At 35.6% G+C, this 21935-nt stretch overlaps 1 protein-coding gene across 5 annotated transcripts in view; it reads right to left on the bottom strand.

Moving 5' to 3' along the window:
• Ttc33 (tetratricopeptide repeat domain 33) overlaps window positions 1–21935 on the bottom strand; it is a 51553-nt gene that overhangs the window by 2488 nt on the left and 27130 nt on the right. For all 5 annotated transcript variants that reach the window (XM_077800098.1, XM_026410235.2, XM_026410234.2 and 2 more), the window contains 2 exons: window positions 1903–1984; window positions 415–546 (listed from right to left, as the gene is read on the bottom strand). In XM_077800098.1, the coding sequence (XP_077656224.1) occupies window positions 415–546; window positions 1903–1984 (214 nt within the window). The remainder of the gene's footprint in view (window positions 1–414; window positions 547–1902; window positions 1985–21935) is intronic.

Genomic DNA, 21935 nt, shown 5'->3' with positions numbered 1-21935 from the left:
GTCTTCTTTTCCCTACAAAATCTATTAGTGGCTTCATTCCATGATAACACTGTTATCACTTTATAATACAGTAAACCTAATGATCCAAAGAACAAAGCCAGAAGTTGCTTATTGTCTGTTTAAATATGGTTAACCAAATGCTAATGTTTTAAGTTAAATTTTTATTTTTTAATTTTCATGATACCAAATAGCTGAAAAATACTCTTATCCTGATATAATTGGTGCTAAAAATCATAAAAGATGTTCAGTAATAGCTTTGATCTGTGTTTATAAAATAACGCTTTTAAAGAGGTGATTTTCTATTTATTTTTTATACAGACTTGAGAAATGACTACTTGCCTTCAGGTTTGGTTGATCAAAAATATGTCAAAATAAACTTTAAAATTCAGAATTATAATGATCTGACATCCTTACCAGGACTATCTCTCCTAATCCAAGCTGAGCACGCCCCAAAGTTTGCCAAGACTCCCATGAATGTGGGTTTCGTTGTACAGCCATTTCTGCAGCATGTACTGCTGGGAACATTTCATGAAGAGACATCAGAACCTATAAGCCAAAAGGAAAAAGAAGAGAAAAACTGAGTAATTAATCAGTAGTTTATTAGTTTATATATATATAAACTAATAAAATACTGATTAATAAACGAAGATTTTCATTTCTTGAGTATATTTTAATCTGGTAAACAAAGCATTTCAGTGGTTTTTATCCCTCCTTTGCTATGCGAGATCAGAAATTTAGTCTTTTATCTCCTAAAATAATAAGAAAATAAAACTCTCCCTTTCCAGCTACTGAATTCTATGTCTATCTGGTCAAAACCAAGTGGTCCTATTCTGGACATGGTAATTCAGATCTATTTGAACTCCCATTTCCACTTTTATTTATTCCATTTACAATGTGTTTGTTAAGAAAACTCCAAACTTTGCTATTCAAGGAGGTAAATTAATTTGTTCAGCCAGCCATCCTGTCCCTAGTGAACATCTCCCTCATGTGAAAATTATTTTGACACTCCACAGACATCCTCATAACTGGGCTTTTAAAACCATAAAAACCAGAAAAATCAGGGAGTTTAAGTCTTCTCCACTTTTAGTCTATGAGAAAGGGTTGGGTTTTATCTATAATTGTTGGGGGCATTAACATTTTTATGACAGCATCATTATCAGGCTCCAAATTAAAGTTTTCATACAGTTTGCCCTAAATTATGCCTTATTATATAAATATTTTAAGATTGAGAAATGAAGGTCCTCATAGTACTTGCTTCAGTGGACATAATTTATTCAAGTTTTTCTGGATAAACTAAAATCAAATTAATAAAGCATGTGTTTCATGTTTGACATCATTATCTGAAAAACATTTATTAGGCACCCAGATCAAGGATGAACTCTACCAAAAATGTGGTTAATGTTCTGAGACTTTTGAAGTTGCTTGGATAGCCTAATTTGAGTGCTCAGAGGTTTTCTTTATAGACTTTCCTACAAAATACTAAAAAATGTATTTTTAAAAACAAATGTAACTTTTAAACTATTAATAAGGTGCATCTAATCTAACCAATGCTAGGGCCTCAGCTATTTTTAGAGAAATTTCATACAGAACCCAATTCATCCTAATTTTGAAGAAAAATAAGCTATAGGTGTTCCACTACAATGTAACTTTTTAAAAGATATAATTGATTAGATATAAGTATATGGATATCTTACAATTAGGTTAAATAACAGTTACATTCATTGTTAAGGCAAATAAATTTCTAATTTTATTTATATGGCACAGCCATAAATACTATGATAAAATTTTAAATAAATTATATTTTTAAAAGAAAAATGGGAGGAAACACTATTTTGGTTAATCACTGCTCACCAAACAAACAGCATAATTTCACAATCAAAGTGAAATTTTGCAAATTATTACCTGTGATTTCATCTCATAGAGGGTAGCATCATTTGGGGTTAACTGCAGTGCTTCATCCCACTTCTGAATTGCCTCCCGATATCTGTAGTTGTTAAAGTTACATTAATATCACATTTTCAATGTCTTTAAGAGTAGATGAAAAAATTTAAAAAATTAGATATTAGGAAATAATTAATTGCTTATTAAGAAATATCTCTGCTTTGGAACTGATAATGTTACAAAATCCAGAAAAAATAAAGAGATGAAAGGAAAGGACAGCAAAGAGAAAATGTAAGACTCAAATAAAAGAGATCTTAAAAATTTTTCTCCAAGATTTTTATTTTCCGGGTTGAGAAATCACCACCAGATTCATTCCCCCCCCCATAAACTCATAATTGGCATGTGTTTACATTCCTTTTAGATGCACATAAATTTTCTGATAAATTTATAATCCAGTTGCAACTGGGTCCTGCTATAGAAATCTAGCAGAGACAGAGATGATGTTTTAAGAATCTGCCAGGTAATTTTGTAAAAAAATTCTTCAGTTTTAAGTTTCTTTGTCTATAGGAAAGAACAAAGGGAAGAAACTATATCTGTTTTTGCTCATCACAGCAAGCTTATAAGAAATGGGTGAAATGAACTAAAACAATATGGAGATGACCTCCACTACCACACTTTCACTGATGTTTTCCTAATGGGTCTCTTGTGCTCTAAGGCTATTATGTCCATTAACATCTCTACCTGGACCCAACAGCTCAAACCCAGTATAACCAAATCTGACCTCAGCCTACTCCATGCCAAATCTGCAGAAACACAAAAGCACTTCTCTTTTTAAAAAATAAAGCTTCTACAAAGTTCCAGATTTTGAACCACTGATATATTAGGTACAAAATTATGTCATAGTGTATCTGTCACATCTATCTTATTAACTTTTATCATATACTATCTCCTCTTGAATCACTTCTTGGTTTTTTCCCCCAAACTTTTCATTTCCTGTGTATGTGTTCCTGTGCATAATTTTGTACCTAATATAATCAGCAACAGACTGAACATAATCATAGCAATCCCATAAGATTACAATGAAGCTGAAAAGTACCAATCACCTAGTAACTCAGTAGCTGTCCGAATGTCATAGTGTAGTGTATTGCTCACATTTGTGGTGATATTGGTATAAGCAAACCTACTGCACTTCCAGTCATATGAAAGTATAGCAGATAAAATTACATATAGTATATAATACTTAACAAAAAAACATGTCACTGGTTTATATATTCACTGTGCCATACTTTTTATTGTTATTTTAGAGTGTACTCCTTATACTTATACAAGTTTACTGTAAAAGAATGTGCAGCATTATACCAGAAGCAACTTCATACACCTTGTTCTTACTGAGAGTCTTGAGACCATGTCAAGTTATTGACCTATATTATCCAGCTTTGTGTAAAGTGTACACTTACCATGTTCCCACAATAAAATGCCTAATGAGATGTCTCAAAATATGTACACAATGTTAAGCATTGCATAACTGTATAGGAAGATTCAAACCAAACACAACAAAATGTCAGCTAGTCTACATAGATCATTATCCAAGCAAGGTGCACAGAACTAAAGAAATAAAAGAAGAACCTGAGAAAAAATAGAACGTTAAAGTCCATTAAAAATATACATTTTCACCTGAGTGAAAACACTTTCACTGAGATCCTTTATTAGGATATAATACAAATAGGCAATACCATTTCCAAGGTCTTATACCATATTGACAAAGCACAAATCAGATCTCTAAGAGCTTCACTAACTTAATTTTTTTTTTCTCTATGAAAGATTCTCCCCTACCCAAGCATTTGTCTAGAGCCAGGTTTCCCAAGTGGGAAGTTATAGGAGACATGGAGTCTCACTGGCTGATTTCTTTCAGTTCTTCCAATTTGCAAATTCCTCTGAAGTGCTACTTCCATTGCTCTTCTTTCCATGTACTTGAACACTTCTGCAACATGTCAGAATATGTTCATTATGCTGCCCTATACAGGTCTCAGTGGATGACATACAATTCTCCATATGAACCCTGTTATTAGGTGGTGGTAGACATGAGTTGGTTAAAATACTACGTCTTATGTAAGCTCCTGGTTACCCCGAGTGGGAATTTGAGGCTCACAGTTATCTTTAGATGATTTACATATTGCTGTTAGCTTATAACCTGCCCCATGCATTTCAGAATATGAAGTTACCATTTAAGATTTCTGTTCAGGTGTCATTAAAATTTAAGATACCACAAAATTCTTTATGAATTCCAATTCCTCCATTAAAATGCTATAAACTAAATGGAATTCATTGATTAGCTACTTTTCTAGTCATCACCTATCAGATCACGTTGCTTGGATTCTAGAGGCCAATTCTAATATCTTTTCCTTTCCTGTTCCCCTCAGATAATGTGGTAAATGGTACTTGTGAAAAAGACGGATAGTAGAAAAAAGATGCAAGGACCTCACCTGAGTACACAAATTAGAAGATGAAAAAGGAACTTACAGAGAAAGAATGAGAAAGTCATTCTGAACTCTCCTGGTGGACTCCTTGAAAGAGTAAAATCCACAGCATGCAGGTAGGAGAGAAAGGGAAAGAGGAGGAAGGCAGGGTTTGCAGAGATTCCAGTGGACTTTACTTCCTTCTCTGAACTACACATTTGTATCATTTAAGGCAGCCTAAAACTACAAATCGATGTCAGCAACTAAAACACACCGTCAACCAATATTGTGCATTCAATGTTTTTTTTAATACAAAATGTCTTTAAATGAGCTCTTCCTTGTATTCTATAACTGAGTAAATGATAATTGTTTTTATATTAAAAACTGTTTTCTGGGTATCAAATAAAGAAGAATCAGATAATAGAGAAAACACATCCATACACATACAAGACACTATAATTTCACCACACAAAAATTACAACCATAGTTAATATAACTTAACATAGCTAATATTTTATTGTATATTCTACCAGGGTTTTTTCAAAGTATACTGTACAACTCACACACATGCATTAAACATTTTCTCCATGTCTTTATATCACTAAAGGTTTCTGTCTATAGCATAATGCTTAAAGGGTGAATATCTATTAAAACAGCAAAACTTACTCAATAGATTCTCTGTTGTCAGACATTAAAAATTGTCCTTTGACCACAATAATTCCCTTTTGGAAAGAATTAGAAAATGAATAAATCATTCAAGAAAATAAACTATATTTGGGGGCCAAATATAATATGCATCTTATTTATATCTGATATAAAACTGATGAAGATGAGATCACCTCAGAGGGAAGATTATATAACTCAATATATAAATTTTACTGATTTCTGATAATTAAGAACACAGCTAATGAAAAAGAAATACACATTATATTTACTCATCTATCTTATTCCTCTTCAGATATTCTATTAATATGCTCTGCCAGCCTTACAAAGAATACAGTTCAGTTTCCAGTTGGCTTGGTTATTAGAATTAGTTATCTCTAAAGTTTAAATATCATTAATACCCTTTAAATATAACTTCATATCTCAAATATGAATCATATTAAGGCTGCTCAATTCTCCAGGAACTAGCCTACATGTTTAACAAAAAACATTAGGATTTAATATTTTTTTATTAGTTTTGCAGATAAGGAATAACCCCTTATTGATAAATAAAATATTAGACTCTCATGTCCTTTATCTTCAATTTAGTCTTCAAAACACACATATACACATACTCTTAAAATCTCTATTTAAAATGAATAATTATTTTTCACTTACAAACTATGGAAACAATAAGAAAACATGTAAATGAACACTAATTATTTTCAGAACCTTTGTGAAGAAACGTTAGAACTTTTTCTTTCAAAAACTTGGAAATATGATCAGCCAACTTCTGAATAATATATATGAGTAAACATTTCCAAAAATTGTTATAAAATATTATATAAACTATAATCTACCTTATGTTTTAGGTCTACTATCTGAAAATTCTTGGAATAGACTCTCCTATATATGTATATACTCCTCCCATTTGTTCTGGGTTGGGGGCCACTAACAGGTCTTCTTTCAGGCAAAGATTACATAACCACGTTAATGATAAGAAATGGGGGGGGCGGGGTAACAACAACCAGTTTTAAAAGGTTAAAGCTATTGATACTGAAATGGGTAAGCAGCCTAAATTCCAATGCCATGTCCTCAAAAAGCTCCTCTCTTTATAGCAACAACTACAATCTAAAATATGATTTATCTGCTTCTTTATTACCTATTTTTTCCATCTAAAATGCAGGTGGAGAAGGTGAGTTTTATGACTGCAAAAATCTATTTCATCTTATTCACTGCTTTGTCCTCAGATTGCCTTGGCCCACTATGAGTATGCAATAAATATACAATAATTAATAAAAAGAAATTCTACATTTCCACCTCAAATTTTGGTGATAAGAAGGGAGCAGAGAAGATACAGAAAGTGGAGATGATCATCTTTTAAGTAGACCAAAGCCGCAGAATAGAAGTATGACACATGAGACAACACCTGGCTGTCAGCAACTGCCCCAACTGTTGAGAGCCACAGCCGAAGGGGCCCCAGCAAACTTCTAGCTGCCAGCAAACTTCCAGCTGCCAGCTGATGACTGGCTCACAGCAGCCCCAGCAAACTTCTAGCTGCCAACTGACTGGCTCCTCTGTGGTGATGCTCATTGGGCTGTTTCCCCGCCCTTTCAGACCACGGAGCTGTTCATTGGGGGACTTTTTTTGGCTCCGCCCACACGACCCAGCCAATCTGCCTCAAGAGCAGGAGGAGTGGGGGAAGTTGAGAGGCTTGTGGGAAGCCAGTGGTGGCAGTTGGGCTCTGAGGGGTTTTCCTGAGGAGCTGTGTGGTGTGGTATGTGTGTTCTAAAACTAAAGTTCGTTTCTTTTGACAAGTGGCTCCTGAATTGTGCCCAGCCAGACTGCGGCACCCAACCATATGTTCCTCTATCCAGGTCACTACTGACAGGGCTAAAGACAAACATCTAACCAAAGATTAGCCAATTCACTATCTAGCTGGCTATGTATAATTTCCACAACCTGACTTAACTGACATGAGCCAATCAGATTCCACTGTGTTGAATCTGAAAGTAGGAAACTAAAGAATGAAGACTCAGCTGGACAGCTAAACAGAGAAAGTTAATTAGGTAGCAGAAGGGACTGTCTGAGGCTTGCCAAAGGAAGTCAGCCAACAGCAAAATCTTCCAATGATTCTTAGTTTTACTCAGAATAAAAACCACGATTCTTGCCAGGATGGTAGCACATGCCTGTAATCTCAACCACAATTCTTGCCAAGTATGGTAGCACACACCTGTAATCTCGGCAACTTTGGGAGGTTGAGGAGGATTTTAAGCTCAAGGTCAGCCTGTGTAAATTAGCAAGGACCTAAGCATCTTAGCAAGACACTACTTCAAAGTAAAAAATAACAAGGGTTAAGGACATGGCTCAGTAGTTAACACCCCTGGGTTTAATTCCCAGTACCAAAAACGAAACAAAACATAATCAAAGTTCTTGTCATGACCTATAAGGACTTACAAGATCTGGCTCCCTTTTCTTTCTCTAACTTCATCTTTGGCCAGGCCCCTTTACTCCCTTCTCTAGTGAGACTGGCTCCCTTGCTCTTTCTCTGATATATCATGCATACTTCCGCTCTAGAGTACTTCTATTCCCTCTGCCTGGAACACTCTTTCACTGGACAGCCTCATGATGAGTAGCCTAACTTTTTTATGTGATTCAAATGTCACTCTCTCAGAGAAGACTTTCTCAGTTACTTTATCTGAAACTTCCTCTTCAACATGTCCTGGTCCTTTCTGGCTTTTTGTTTTTTTCTCCTTAACATTTATTCTTATTTATAGTAATATACATTTATTTCTGTTGATTATTATCCATCTTTCCCATTAAGATATAAATGAAAAAGATTTGTACATTTCGTTTGCTGAACACCTACAGCAGTGCATCACATGAACAAGTTGCTCTATAAATACTCATTAAGTGAATAAAAATTAAAAGAGCAGATGCACAAATAATTTGGGGGAAAAACGGAACATTGCTTTCATTCCTAAGAGTTCACAGCTCTACCTTCTTCAATACCAAGCTATTTCTAAAAATTTCCTTATAATACACCCACACTTATCCATATTTCTGTTATAAATGTGATTTTCTTCTTTGTAATACTAAGAGTCTTGATTAGAAAACACATGTTAGATATGAGATATGAGATGAGAACCAAAAAAATTTTAAATCCATAATTTCTCTAGTTGTCTCATACGCTCATTCCTAACACAAGTATTCTTAGAAACTCATCTGGGTTTTCCTTTCATCCCAACACTTGTCTGTCTAACCAAGATACTGTTATAGATGAGTCAGTTCAATAATTAAATAAATTCAGCAGCGTAATCAAATCCTAATCACCTTGTCTTTCTACCAAATGTATTACCTCTATAACTTCTGATCACACCAACTTTCAGACTTCTTTGCTCCTACAGGGATCTGAATACTGTTCAAAAAAAAGAAAATCACCAAAGTAAACTGACATTGCCACATTCATTTATCAGTCAAATATTTATTCAACAACCACTTGTGCTACTGACTGGACTACAGCAGTGAAAAGGGAACAAGGTTTCTACCTCCATACAACTATATTCTATATGAAAAACAGATATCAACAAACAATCGCATGCATTTTTTATTTATTTATTTGTTTGTTTGTTTATTTATTTATTTATTGGCAGTGCTAAGATCGAACCCAGAGCTAGGCAAGCACTTTCCCACTGAACCACACCCCCAGCCCATCAAACAAACAAACAAATGTGATGCCTGCTAGAAAATAAACAGAATAATGAGTGTTTTAGTCATCTTTTTTTTTTTCCTCCTGACTGACTGTCTATGATCTGAAACTGAGAGCCCCCAAATAAATTTTTCCTCAGGGACCTGACAGGAACAATTTTAAGGAGGAAAATTTTATTTGGGGGCTCTCAGTTTCAGACCATAGACAGTCAGATCCATCCTGTAGGGCTCAAAATAAGCAGAACTCCATGGCAGAAGAGTGTGGAGGAGGAGAGTGGCTCACAAAGTGAATCAGGAAGCAGAGAATTTGCTCAGCAAATACATACCCTAAAGACATGCTCCTAACGACCATCTCCAACAGCCACATTCTACGGCAGTTACCACTCAGCTAATCCCTGTCAGGGGATTAATTCAGTGGCAGGGTTAAGATTCTCATAACCCAATCATATCACCTCTAACCCTTCTTGCATTGACTCACTCAGAGATTTTGGGGGATAATTCACATCCAAACTCTAACAATGAGACAGAGAGTAACTGGGGATATCCATCTAAAATATACCTAGTATTTAGAGAGAGACCGTCTGAAAAGGTGTTATTTGGGTGTTTCCTGAAGTGATAGGAATAATCTAACCAGTAAAAATTTGGGAAAAGAATACTTTAGGTAGAGAATGCAAGTATAGAGATGAGTACTCATAAATAAATTTGGCAAGTTCAAGGAAAAGAATGAAATGCAGTCTGGATGAAGTACAGTGAGCAATAGAGTAACAATGTGAAATGAATAAAATTTTAAACAAGAAGACGGAATATGGAGGGTCTTAGAATTTAACATAGCTTTCAAACGACATGTATTGCTTGTATTAATGAGTAATGATACTGTGAAACTATTAAAAGCATATTTTAAAACAAAGAAAAGATGATTATTTTAATGCTGTTAATTTTTAAAATTAAGTTAATGTAAAATTAAGTTAAATTAATTTTTTAAATTAAGTTAAAGCTAAAAATTATGAAACACCTAAAAATAAGAATTATCAGTATAAGTTCAAGATTATATCTCATCTTTTAAAAATAACTTCTTAGCTCAGTCCACAAAAAATAACAAAAAGTGTAATAGAACAGTATTAATAAACACATCCACTGCACATATTATGGTCTCTAAGCACTATTTTCCAATAAAATAAATAAGGGATAGTCAGAAAAATAGCTGATTATAAGTCTGGGATGAAAAATGTTCCAAGATAAATCTGAGGTTCTTATTGTACAAGAAAGTTACAACAATTACTAATTGGGCATTATGTAAAATTGTGGATGTGTAACCGACGTGATTCTGCAATCTGCATTTGGGGTAAAATTGGGAGTTCATAACCCACTTCAATCTAATGTATGAAATATGATATGTCAAGAGCTTTGTAATGTTATGAACAACCAATAAAAAAATAAAATTAAAAAAAAAATAAAAGTCTGTTGGGGAAAAAAAAAGCATATAGGAAATATCATACAGAAACAAATTTGAAGGGATTCTCACTGAACTAACATGGAATATTTTGAGCATCAAATAAATGTACAGACAATGATTAACATAATTCTAATATTATACAATACATATATATGTATTAAAACATCACATAGTACCCCATAAATGTTTAATTTTTATGTGTCAATTAAATTTTTTAAATAAAAACCATGACTACAATAGAATTAAACTAATTAAAACTATGAAAATTCATAATAATGTTTAAAATATATAAAATCTGTGTCCACCAATTGATGAACAGAAAATCAAAGATGGTATATTAATACAATGGAATACTATTTGGCAACAAAAAGAATGAAGTATTAATACATGCAAAACATGGATGTACGTACCATTAAAACATGCTAAATGAAAGAAAGCAGGAAAAATCTCTTTATATATTATTCTATTTATATAATCCCATATACATAAGATGTACATAACAGGAAAATCTGTAGAGATTTGTATAATATTGCCAGTGTCTCGGCTGGCACTGAATCATGAGCCACCACACAACTTTGTAGATTCAAACAGCAAATCTTTATTCCCGAACTCACAGCGGCCTCCACACAGGCTCAGGGGAAATCTCAATCTCCCCCACAATACACGTCCTAAATACTTTTTCTCCAGGAGAACTCAGCGGGAACTCAGGTAGCAGGCACGCCCTACTCCCAGCAGCAATAATCTTCAACCTCCCAATTCCCTAAAACTCCTTTTGTCTTAAACCGGGAACACCCTAAGGAGCAGGATACTTCCTCAAACCTGATCAGCTCTAAACCCGGATCCGCCTTGGTCCTTGAGCAAGGTCACCTTACATGCAATGTCAACAGCGAAATCCATTTAACATGGGGTACGCTGGCAAGGAAATTTTGAAGCGTCATTCCTACTTGACAATGGCCCTCAGCATAATATACAGAAATTCTGTAAGTAGATTAGTGGTCATGTAAGACTAAGAGGTGAGGGGAAATGGGCAAGCAGTTTCTTTGGGGGTTGACAGTCACACAACTCTTGTGAATGAACTAAAAACTACTGAATTGTACACTTTAAATTGGTAAGCTCTGTAACTATCAATTGTAAATTGTAAACTGTAAATTGTACTACATATGAATTATATCTCAACAAAGCTGTTACCATACACATACATGCATACATATATACATACCCTCATATATATATATACACACATATAAAATTCATTGTTCACTACTGAAGCTTGCTAAGGCACCTATTCACAAAATTAATACATTGAAAATTCATAAAAAAAGAAATAAATCATGTATCTTGCTTTAGTCAGCTTTTTTACTGCTGTGACCAAAGACTTAACAAGAACAAGTAGAGAAGGAAAAGTTCATTAGGGACTTATAGTTTCAGAGGTTCAGTCCATGATCAGTTGGCTCCATAGCTCTGAGCCAACGGTGACACAGAACATCATGGTAGAAGCACATGGTGGAAAAGAGCAGTTCAGGACATAGCCACCAAGAAGCAAAGACAGCTCTGCTCACTAGGGACAAAAATTATAAATCCCAAAGCATCCAAGATGCTACCTCCTCCAGCTACATCCTACCTGTCTATGGTTATCACACAGTTAATCCATATCAGTGGATTAACCCACTCATTAGGTTAAAGCTCTCATAATCTGATGATTTCACCTCTCAACCTTCTTGTACTGTCTTCACACATGAGCTTGTGGGGGATACCACGTATCTAAACCATAATACATTTATTATACACTTCCTCTGTGTTTTAGTGGAACCAAAGAACCCATAAGGGAAAGTTTTTCTTTATAGGGGAAAAAACGTCCAGCTAGTGTATGTAAGACTTTTTCATAAAAAGGGTAACCCTTTATATGAAACAGTGCATTTAGGCAGAAATTATCAGGGGCTACTAAAACCATAAAGAAAAAGCTTGATCCTAAACATTATAATGAAGGATAAGGCGGATACTCAACCTGAACCTTGAACTGAAGTTAACATCTCTAAAAGGGAACATCCAGATATTATATGTATCATATGATATGATACAATTGAAAGTAAATACAAATATGAATATTTTTGCAAAAAACTTAAACCTGAATATAATCAAGCCTCTAGATCCACTTTGCAAAAAATACAAGAGATAGAGGGAAAAAATAAATGATCCCAAGTCAGGTGAGGATCAAGCAAAATTCAGAATGAGATATTACATAAAACAATTTGCCTTGTCACTTTTAAAAATTAATGACATGGGGAAAAATTTTAAAAGATGACAAAGTCAATCTATTGTTCTAGACCAGGGGTCTACAATTTTTTTTTCTATAAAAGACCCCACAGTAAACACTTTAGTCTTTGGAGGTCAGATAGCCTGTGTTCCAACCACTCAACTCTGATGCTATTGTGTGAAAGTAGCATAGACAGTACAAATAAATATGAATACACTCCAACAAAATTTTATTTATAAAAAAATAGTGGGCCAGATTTGGTCCCCCAGTCATCATTTCAGACCCTTGTTCTAAATTAAAAGAACACATAACAATCATTAACTATGTTTAAGCCTTAACTGGATCTTGCTTAAAATATCAGCTACAGATCTTTCAAAGTTTCTTTCCTAACCCAACCCCACTTTTAAGTGAGATTTCTATGAGGTCTGTTAGGTGTACATCCTATAGCTTATTAGCTTAAAATGTACTCTTCTTTGTTGTGGTCTTTGGGGGGCCAGCTGGGATAAAGAGAAACCAACAGTGCAACTGTTTTAATATTGAATATTGACAAGTGTCAGTGTCTTTTTGAAAGAAAAAACTAGTCCCTCCAAAAAAAAAAAAAAACAGCCAGCTACAAAAGACATAATTTTATGAGTGACTACAAAACTAAGTATAGAATAGATATTAGAATATTTTGAGAATTACTACTGTCTTGTTTTTTTCTTTTTTATTGTTAATTGACTTATGTGTTATTGTTAACCATAATTTTTCTTATGGTTATATAGGAAAATGTCCTCACTAATAAAAAAAATTCATTGAAATTTCAGGAATAAACTGCTGGGCATGTTGGCTGGCACATGCCTGTAATCCCAGCAGCTCAGAAAATTGAGGCAGGAAGATCACAAGTTCAAAGCCAGCCTCAGCAACTTAGCAAGACTCTGTCTCAAAATTAAAAAAAATAAAAATAAAATGGTCTAGTGATGTGGCTTAGTAGTTAAGGCCCTGGGTTCAAACCCTGGTACCAAAGAAAATAAATACATAATAAAATAAAATGTCTCTACCAAGAAAAAAAAAGAAATTTCAGGAATAAGTGTTCATGATGTTTGCAACTCACTATCAAATGATTCATAAAACCTACATACATAAAGCAAATACAGCATAATATCAATCGTTAAATCTAGGTGATAGGTAAAGTTTGTTCACTGCACATTCAACTTTTCTGTATGTTTGAAATTTTTCATAATAATAAGTTAGAAAACAGTTTCTAATGAAAAGTCATGTGCATGTTCCCTATCCTTTGAATTATGCATTTATACACACTCACCCTTTAAAATCCAATGCTGTTTATAACAATATGCACAAAAGGAAAAAAAGAAAGTAGTAAAATGTTTTTAAAATGTAGTGTAATCAGCAATTCCATCTACAAATCTTTATGATAGACTGATGTGTATGTATGCACACTTACATCTCTGAAAAAATATTCACTATACTATTTGTAGAAATTAAAGATGAAAGCACCCTTCCTCTAAGTTATATGACACAATGAAGTACAAATATTTTTTTATATCCAAATTCTTCTAGTTCCTGATTATAGAGAGTAATAATATAGATAAAGAAAGATCTATAAAGATACTGAATTTTTTTTTAAAAAGTTCTATAAGTAAAAATACAAAATGAACTCTAAGGGGGCTGGGGCTGTAGCTTAGTGGCAAATCACTTGCCATAGCATGTGTAAGGCACTGTGGGTTTTCTCCTTAAAATAAAAATAAATAAACTGTATAAAAATAAATAAAAAAAAATTTTTTTTAAATGATCTCTAAGATACACATTAAGCTAAAAAGGCAAGGGATAAAATGATTTATATATTTAAATGTTGCCTTTTATGCCTATATATAAACACACGTTTCTAAAGATCATCTTTAAAAGGATATCAAGAGTCTATAGCCATATCACCCTGAATGCACCCAGTCTCATTTGAAAGAGTATGCTATATGTAGCATGTCAAAATACACCCAACTATCATGTATCATATCTAAAACAACAAATTTTAAAAAACAGTTATCAAAAATACAAGCAACAATAAGTGCTGGTGAGGGGCTGGGGATGTGGCTCAAGCAGTAGCACGCTTGCCTGGCATGCGTGCGGCCCGGGTTCGATCCTCAGCACCACATACCAACAAAGATGTTGTGTCGATCCCAACAGCCAGCAGCAGGACCCCCGGAGATCCAGGCCGACTGATTCCCGCGGCCTGCCCCTCGGCTACAGAAGGCGTGGCGCCGCAGAGAAGCGATTAATTGGCAAACAGGGAGATTAGGGACTGCCATTAGGTGGAATCCCGCCAGCCAAGCCCACACTGATCCTTGGGCTGAGTACAGGATTTCAGAAGGGGAAGGAAGCGGTACAGCCCCATCCCCCACAGCGGACACTCCACCGAGGCAGTCAGCGGCCATCATCTGGGAAAGCTGAAGTATACACCACCAATCTCCGACAGATTGCAACATCAAAACAGACTACAACATCAAAACAGCGGACACTCCACTGAGGCAACCAGCGGCCACCATCTTGGAAAGCTGAAGTATCCACCACCACTCTCCGACAGATTGCAACAACAAAACAGGAGAAACCAAGACTAATAGGAGAAACCAGGAGACTAGAGGCAAGACCCTGGCGAGTGGGCAGCTGGAAACCGCAGGCCCGCCGGCGACAATTCACCCACTGCCTGCGTAACGGGGCGGTAGGAGAACGCCGCCCGCAGACGACCGATCACCCGCCAGCGGCCTGTGATACTGGGCGGCTGGAGACTGCCTGCCTGCCGTAACTGGGAACTGAAACCAAACAGAGATAGTCAAGTCACACCCCCCTTTAGGACACTCCAGCAAGGAGCCTGGGGCCCGCCATAGCAGAGGAGTGTTGTCACTGGAGCTTAGACGTCAGAATTCCTTCCCAGCGGAATCCAAGTTAGCAGGCATAGTTTAACAACACAAAGGAGAGACATCAGAGTAATACAGAACCAAACAAAGCTATAGAAGAGAGCAGAAACACGACAATCAAAAAGAGCTGGGAAGTAACGTGGACAACATGAGAAAACAAGGGAAAAAAGGAGTACAAACAATGCAAGAGAACTTAATTCTACAGGAGGACATAGAAACATCAGAAGCAGGGATAGGGAAAGAACTCAAGGCATACCTAACTCAAATGGAAAGGAATATTAGAGAGGACGTGAGACAGCAAGTCCAAGAAATAAAAGTATATTTTGAAAATGAATTAAACAAACAAATTCAAATGGCAAAGAACGAGCTCTACCAGGAGATAGAGATCTTAAAAAAAAATCAAACGATAATCCTAGAATTGCAGGAAACTATAAACCAAATTAAAAATTCAAACGAGAATATTACAAATAGACTTGATCAAGTAGAAGTCAGAACATCAGATAATGAAGACAAGGTTTATCAACTTGAAAAGAGTATAGCCAACACAGAAAAGATGCTTAAAACCCACAAGCAATCTATTCAAGAGATATGGGACGTCATAAAAAAACCAAATTTGAGAGTCATTGGGATAGAAGAAGGAACAGAGATTCAAACCAAAGGAATGGACAGCATATTAAATGAAATAATTGTAGAAAACTTCCCAGAGATGAAAGATAGAATGGATTGCCAAATCCTGGAAGCCTACAGTACCCCAAACATTCAAAACCATAATAGACCAACTCCAAGACACATAATAATGAAGATAGCCAACATACAGAACAAGGAGAGAATATTAAAAGCTACGAGAGAAAAGAGGCAGATCACAGTCAGGGGTAAATCAATTAGGTTAACGACTGATTTCTCATCACAGACTTTGAAAGCGAGAAGATCCTGGAACAATGTATTTCATACACTGAAAAATAATGGATTCCAACCAAGAATACTGTATCCAGCAAAATTGAGCTTCAGATTTGACAACGAAATTAAAATCTTTCATGATAAACAAAAGCTAAAAGAATTCGCAGCAAGAAAACCAGCACTGCAAAGTATCTTGAGCAAAATACTACAAGAAGAGGAATTGAAAAATAGTGCACAAAACCAATAGCAAGAAGTAGCTCAGTAAAGGGGGAGGAAAATAACCAAAAAGTAAAATTAGCCAAACTAAAATAAATAAATAAAGAAGCATGACTGGAAGTACAAATCATATCTCAATTGTAACCTTAAATGTTAATGGCCTAAACTCACCAATCAAGAGACACAGGCTGGTAACCTGGATCAAAAAAATAAATACAACAATATGCTGCCTTCAGGAGACTCATATGATAGGAAAAGACATACACAGGCTGAAGGTAAAAGGTTGGGATAAATCATACCACTCACATGGCCCTCGGAAACAAGCAGGAGTGGCCATACTCATATCGAATAAAATCAACTTCAAACCTAAGTTAATCAAGAAAGATAAAGAAGGGCACTATATACTGTTAAAAGGAACCATCCACCAACATGACATAACAATTATCAATGTGTATGCACCAAACAATGGAGCTGCAACGTTCATAAAACAAACCCTCCTCAAGTTCAAGAGTCAAATAGACCACAACACAATAATTATGGGTGACTTCAACACACCGCTCTCGCCATTAGACAGATCCTCTAGACAAAAATTGAATAAAGAAACTATAGAACTCAACAGCACAATCAACAACCTAGACTTAACCGACATATATAGAATATATCAACCATCATCAAGTGGATACACGTTCTTCTCAGCAGCGCATGGATCCTACTCAAAGATAGACCATATATTATGCCATAAGGCAACTCTTAGTAAATATAAAGGTGTGGAGATTATACCATGCACCATATCTGACCATAATGGAATGAAATTGGAAATCAATGATAAAAGAAGGAAGGAAAAACCCTACACCACATGGAAAATGAACAATATGTTATTGAATGATCAATGGGTTACAGAAGACATAAAGGAGGAGATGAAAAAATTCTTAGAGTCAAATGATAATACAGACACAACATACCGGAATCTATGGGACACAATGAAAGCAGTTTTAAGAGGGAAATTCATTTCTTGGAGTTCTTTCCTCAAAAAAAGAAAAAACCAACAAATAAATGAACTCACACTACGCCTCAAAAATCTAGAAAAGGAAGAGCAAAACAGCAGCAAATGTAGTAGAAGACAAGAAATAATTAAAATTAGAGCAGAAATCAATGAAATTGAAACAAAAACAACCATTGAAAAAATAGATAAAACTAAAACTTGGTTCTTTGAAAAAATAAATAAGATAGACAAGCCCTTAGCCATACTAACGAAAAGAAGAAGAGAGAGAACTCAAATTACTAACATACGGGATGAAAAAGGCAATATCACAACAGACACTACAGAAATACAGAAGATAATTAGAAAGTATTTTGAAACCCTATATTCCAATGAAATAGAAGATAGTGAAGATATCGATAAATTTCTTAAGGCATATGATTTGCCCAGATTGAGACAGGAAGACACACAAAATTTAAATAGACCAATAACAAAGGAAGAAATTGAAGAAGCCATCAAAAGACTACCAACCAAGAAAAGCCCTGGACCGGATGGGTATACAGCAGAGTTCTACAAAACCTTCAAAGAAGAATTAATACCAATACTTTTCAAGCTATTTCAAGAAATAGAAAAAGAAGGAGCTCTTCCAAATTCATTCTATGAGGCCAACATCACTCTGATCCCAAAACCAGACAAAGATACCTCAAGGAAAGAAAACTACAGACCAATATCTCTAATGAACTTGGATGCAAAAATTCTCAATAAAATTCTGGCGAATCGAATACAAAAACATATCAGAAAACTTGTGCACCATGACCAAGGGATTCATCCCTGGAATGCAAGGATGGTTCAATATACGGAAATCATTAAATGCTATTAACCACATCAATAGACTTAAAGACAAGAACCATATGATCATCTCAATAGATGCAGAAAAAGCATTTGACAAAGTACAGCATCACTTTATGTTCAAAACACTAGAAAAACTAGGGATAACAGGAACTTACCTCAACATTGTAAAAGCTATATATGCTAAACCTCAGGCTAGCATCATCCTAAATGGAGAAAAATTGAAGGCATTCCCTCTAAAATCTGGAACAAGACAGGGGTGCCCTCTATCACCACTTCTATTAAATTTAGTTCTTGAAGTACTAGCCAGAGCAATTAGACAGACAAAAGAAATTAAAGGCATAAAAATAGGAAAAGAAGAAGTTAAATTATCGCTATTTGCGGATGACATGATAATATACTTAACAGACCCAAAAGGGTCTACAAAGAAGCTGCTAGAGTTAATAAATGAATTCAGCAAAGTGGCAGGTTATAAAATCAACACGCATAAATCACAGGCATTCCTGTATATCAGCAACAAAACCTCTGAAATGGAAATAAGGAAAACCACTCCATTCACAATATCCCCAAAGAAAATAAGATACTTGGGAATCAACCTAACAAAAGAGGTGAAAGATTTATACAATGAAAACTACAGAACCCTAAAGAGAGAGATAGAAGAAGATCTCAGAAGATGGAAAAATGTACCCTGTTCATGGATAGGCAGAACTAACATCATCAAAATGGCGATATTACCCAAAGTTCTCTACAGGTTTAATGCAATGCCAATCAAAATCCCAACGGCATTTCTTGAAGAAATAGATAAAGCAATCATGAAATTCATATGGAAAAACAAAAGACCCAGAATAGCAAAAGCAATTCTAAGCAGGAAGTGTGAATCTGGAGGTATAGCGATACCAGAGTTCAAACTGTACTACAAAGCAATAGTAACAAAAACAGCATGGTACTGGTACCAAAACAGGCGGGTGGACCAATGGTACAGAATAGAGGACACAGAGACTAATCCACAAAGTTACAACTATCTTATATTTGATAAAGGGGCTAAAAACATGCAATGGAGGAAGGATAGCATCTTCAACAAATGGTGCTGGGAAAATTGGAAATCCATATGCAACAAAATGAAATTGAATCCCTTTCTCTCACCAGCCACAAAAGTTAACTCAAAATGGATCAAGGAGCTAGATATCAAACCAGAGACACTGCGTCTGATAGAAGAAAAAGTTGGCTACGATCTACATATTGTGGGGTCAGGCTCCAAATTCCTTAATAGGACTCCCATAGCCCAAGAGTTAACAACAAGAATAAACAAATGGGACTTACTTAAACTAAAAAGTTTTTTTCTCAGCAAGAGAAACAATAAAAGAGGTAAATAGAGAGCCTACATCCTGGGAACAAATTTTTACCCCCCACACATCAGACAGAGCCCTAATATCCAGAATGTACAAAGAACTCAAAAAATTAAATAATAAGATAACAAATAATCCAATCAACAAATGGGCCAAGGTCCTGAACAGACATTTCTCAGAGGAGGACATACAATCAATCAACAAGTACATGAAAAAATGCTCACCATCATTGGCAATCAGAGAAATGCAAATCAAAACCACCCTAAGATACCATCTCACTCCAGTAAGAATGGCAGCCATTATGAAGTCAAATAACAATAAGTGTTGGCGAGGATGTGGGGAAAAGGGTACACTTGTACACTGCTGGTGGGACTGCAAAATGGTGAGGCCAATTTGGAAAGCAGTATGGAGAGTCCTGGGAAAGCTGGGAATGGAACCACCATTTGACCCAGCCATAGCCCTTCTCGGACTATTCCCTGAGGACCTTAAAAGAGCGCACTATAGGGATACGGCCACATCAATGATTATAGCGGCACAATTCACAATAGCTAGACTGTGGAACCAACCTAGATGCCCTTCAATAGATGAATGGATAAAAAAAATGTGGCATCTATATACAATGGAGTATTATGCAGCACTAAGAAATGACAAAATCATAGAATTTGGAGGGAAATGGATGGCATTAGAGCAGATTATGCTCTAATAAGTGAAGCTTGCCAAGCCCTGAAAAACAAATGCCAAATGTCTCCTTTGATATAAAGAGAGCAACTAAGAACAAAACAGGAAGGAAGAGCATGAGGAAAAGACTAACTGTAAACAAAGACAAATGGGGGGAGAGAAACGGAGAGAGAAGGGAAAGGATATGCAAATGGTAGGAGACCTTCAATGATACACAAAAGTATAAGAGGTTATGATGGGCAAGGGGGAGGGGGGAAAAAAGGGAGAGAATTGAACAACAGCAGAGGAGGCAGAGAGGGAAGGTGGGAGGGGTGGGGAGGGGGGATAGTAGCGGTTAGGAAAGGTAGCAGATCAAGACAGTCACTAATATGCTATTATGTAAAAATGTGAGTATGTAACAGATGTGATTCTGCTATCTGTATTTGGGGTAGAAATGGGAGTTCAAAACCCAATAGAGTCAAATGTATGAAAGATGATTTATCAAGAGCTCTGTAATGTTTGGAACAATCAATAATAAAAAAAAATAATTTAAAAAAAAAGATGTTGTGTCCGCCGAGAACTAAAAAATAAATATTAAAATTCTCTCTCTCTCTCTCTCTCTCTCTCTCTCTCTCTCTCTCTCTCTCTCTCCTTTCTCACTCTCTCTTTAAAAAAAAATAAGTGCTGGTGAGGATGTGGGGGAAAAGGCAGACTCATACATTGCTGGTGGGACTACAAATTGTTATAACCAATCTGGAAAGTAGTATGGTGATTCCTTAAAAAACTGGGAATCCCACTATCCCACTCCTCAGTCTATCCCCAAAGGACTTTAAAACAGCATACTACAGTGAGGCAGCCACATCAATGTTTATAGCAACACAATTCACAATAGCCAAACTGTGGAACCAACCTAGATGCCCTTCAATAGATGAATGGATAAAGAAATTGTATGCAATGGAATATTATTCAGCAATAAAAGAAGGTAAATGGATGGAATTAGAGAATACCATGCTAAGCGAAGTAAGACAATCCCAAAAAACCAAAGGCCGGGTGTTTTCTCTGAAAAACGGATGCTAATCCATAATGGGGAAGGGCATGAGATGAGTGGAGGAACTTTGGATTGGGTAAAGGGGAGGAAGATAAGGGGGTATGGACATGAAAAAGATAGTGGAATGAGACAGACATAACCCTAGATACATATATGATTGTACAAATGGTAGGATCCTACTTCATTCATAACCGGAGAAGTGAAAAATTGTGCTCCATTTGTATACAATGAATCAAAGAGCATTCTGCTATCATGTATAACTGATTAGAATAAATTACAAAATTTTTTAAAAACTACTCTCACCATTACCAAAGGAATATTCAGCACCAAAAAAACTCTCAATAAAATTCTGGCAAATCGAATACAAAAACATATCAAAAAGATGGTGCACCACGATCAAGTCGGATTCATCCCAGGGATGCAAGGTTGGTTCAACATACGGAAATCAATAAATGTAATTGATCACATCAAGTCGTAAAGATAGGAATCATATGATCATCTCAATAGACACAGAAAAAGGATTTGACAAAATACAGCACCCCTTTATATCTAAAACACTAGAAAAATTAGGAATAGGAACATATCTCAACATCACAAAGGTTACTATGCTAAGCCCCAGGCCAACATCATTCTAAATGGA

The sequence above is a fragment of the Urocitellus parryii genome, chromosome 1 (genome assembly GCF_045843805.1).
Source record: "Urocitellus parryii isolate mUroPar1 chromosome 1, mUroPar1.hap1, whole genome shotgun sequence".
NCBI lineage: Eukaryota > Metazoa > Chordata > Mammalia > Rodentia > Sciuridae > Urocitellus > Urocitellus parryii.
This window is presented reverse-complemented; position numbering and strand designations above follow the sequence as displayed.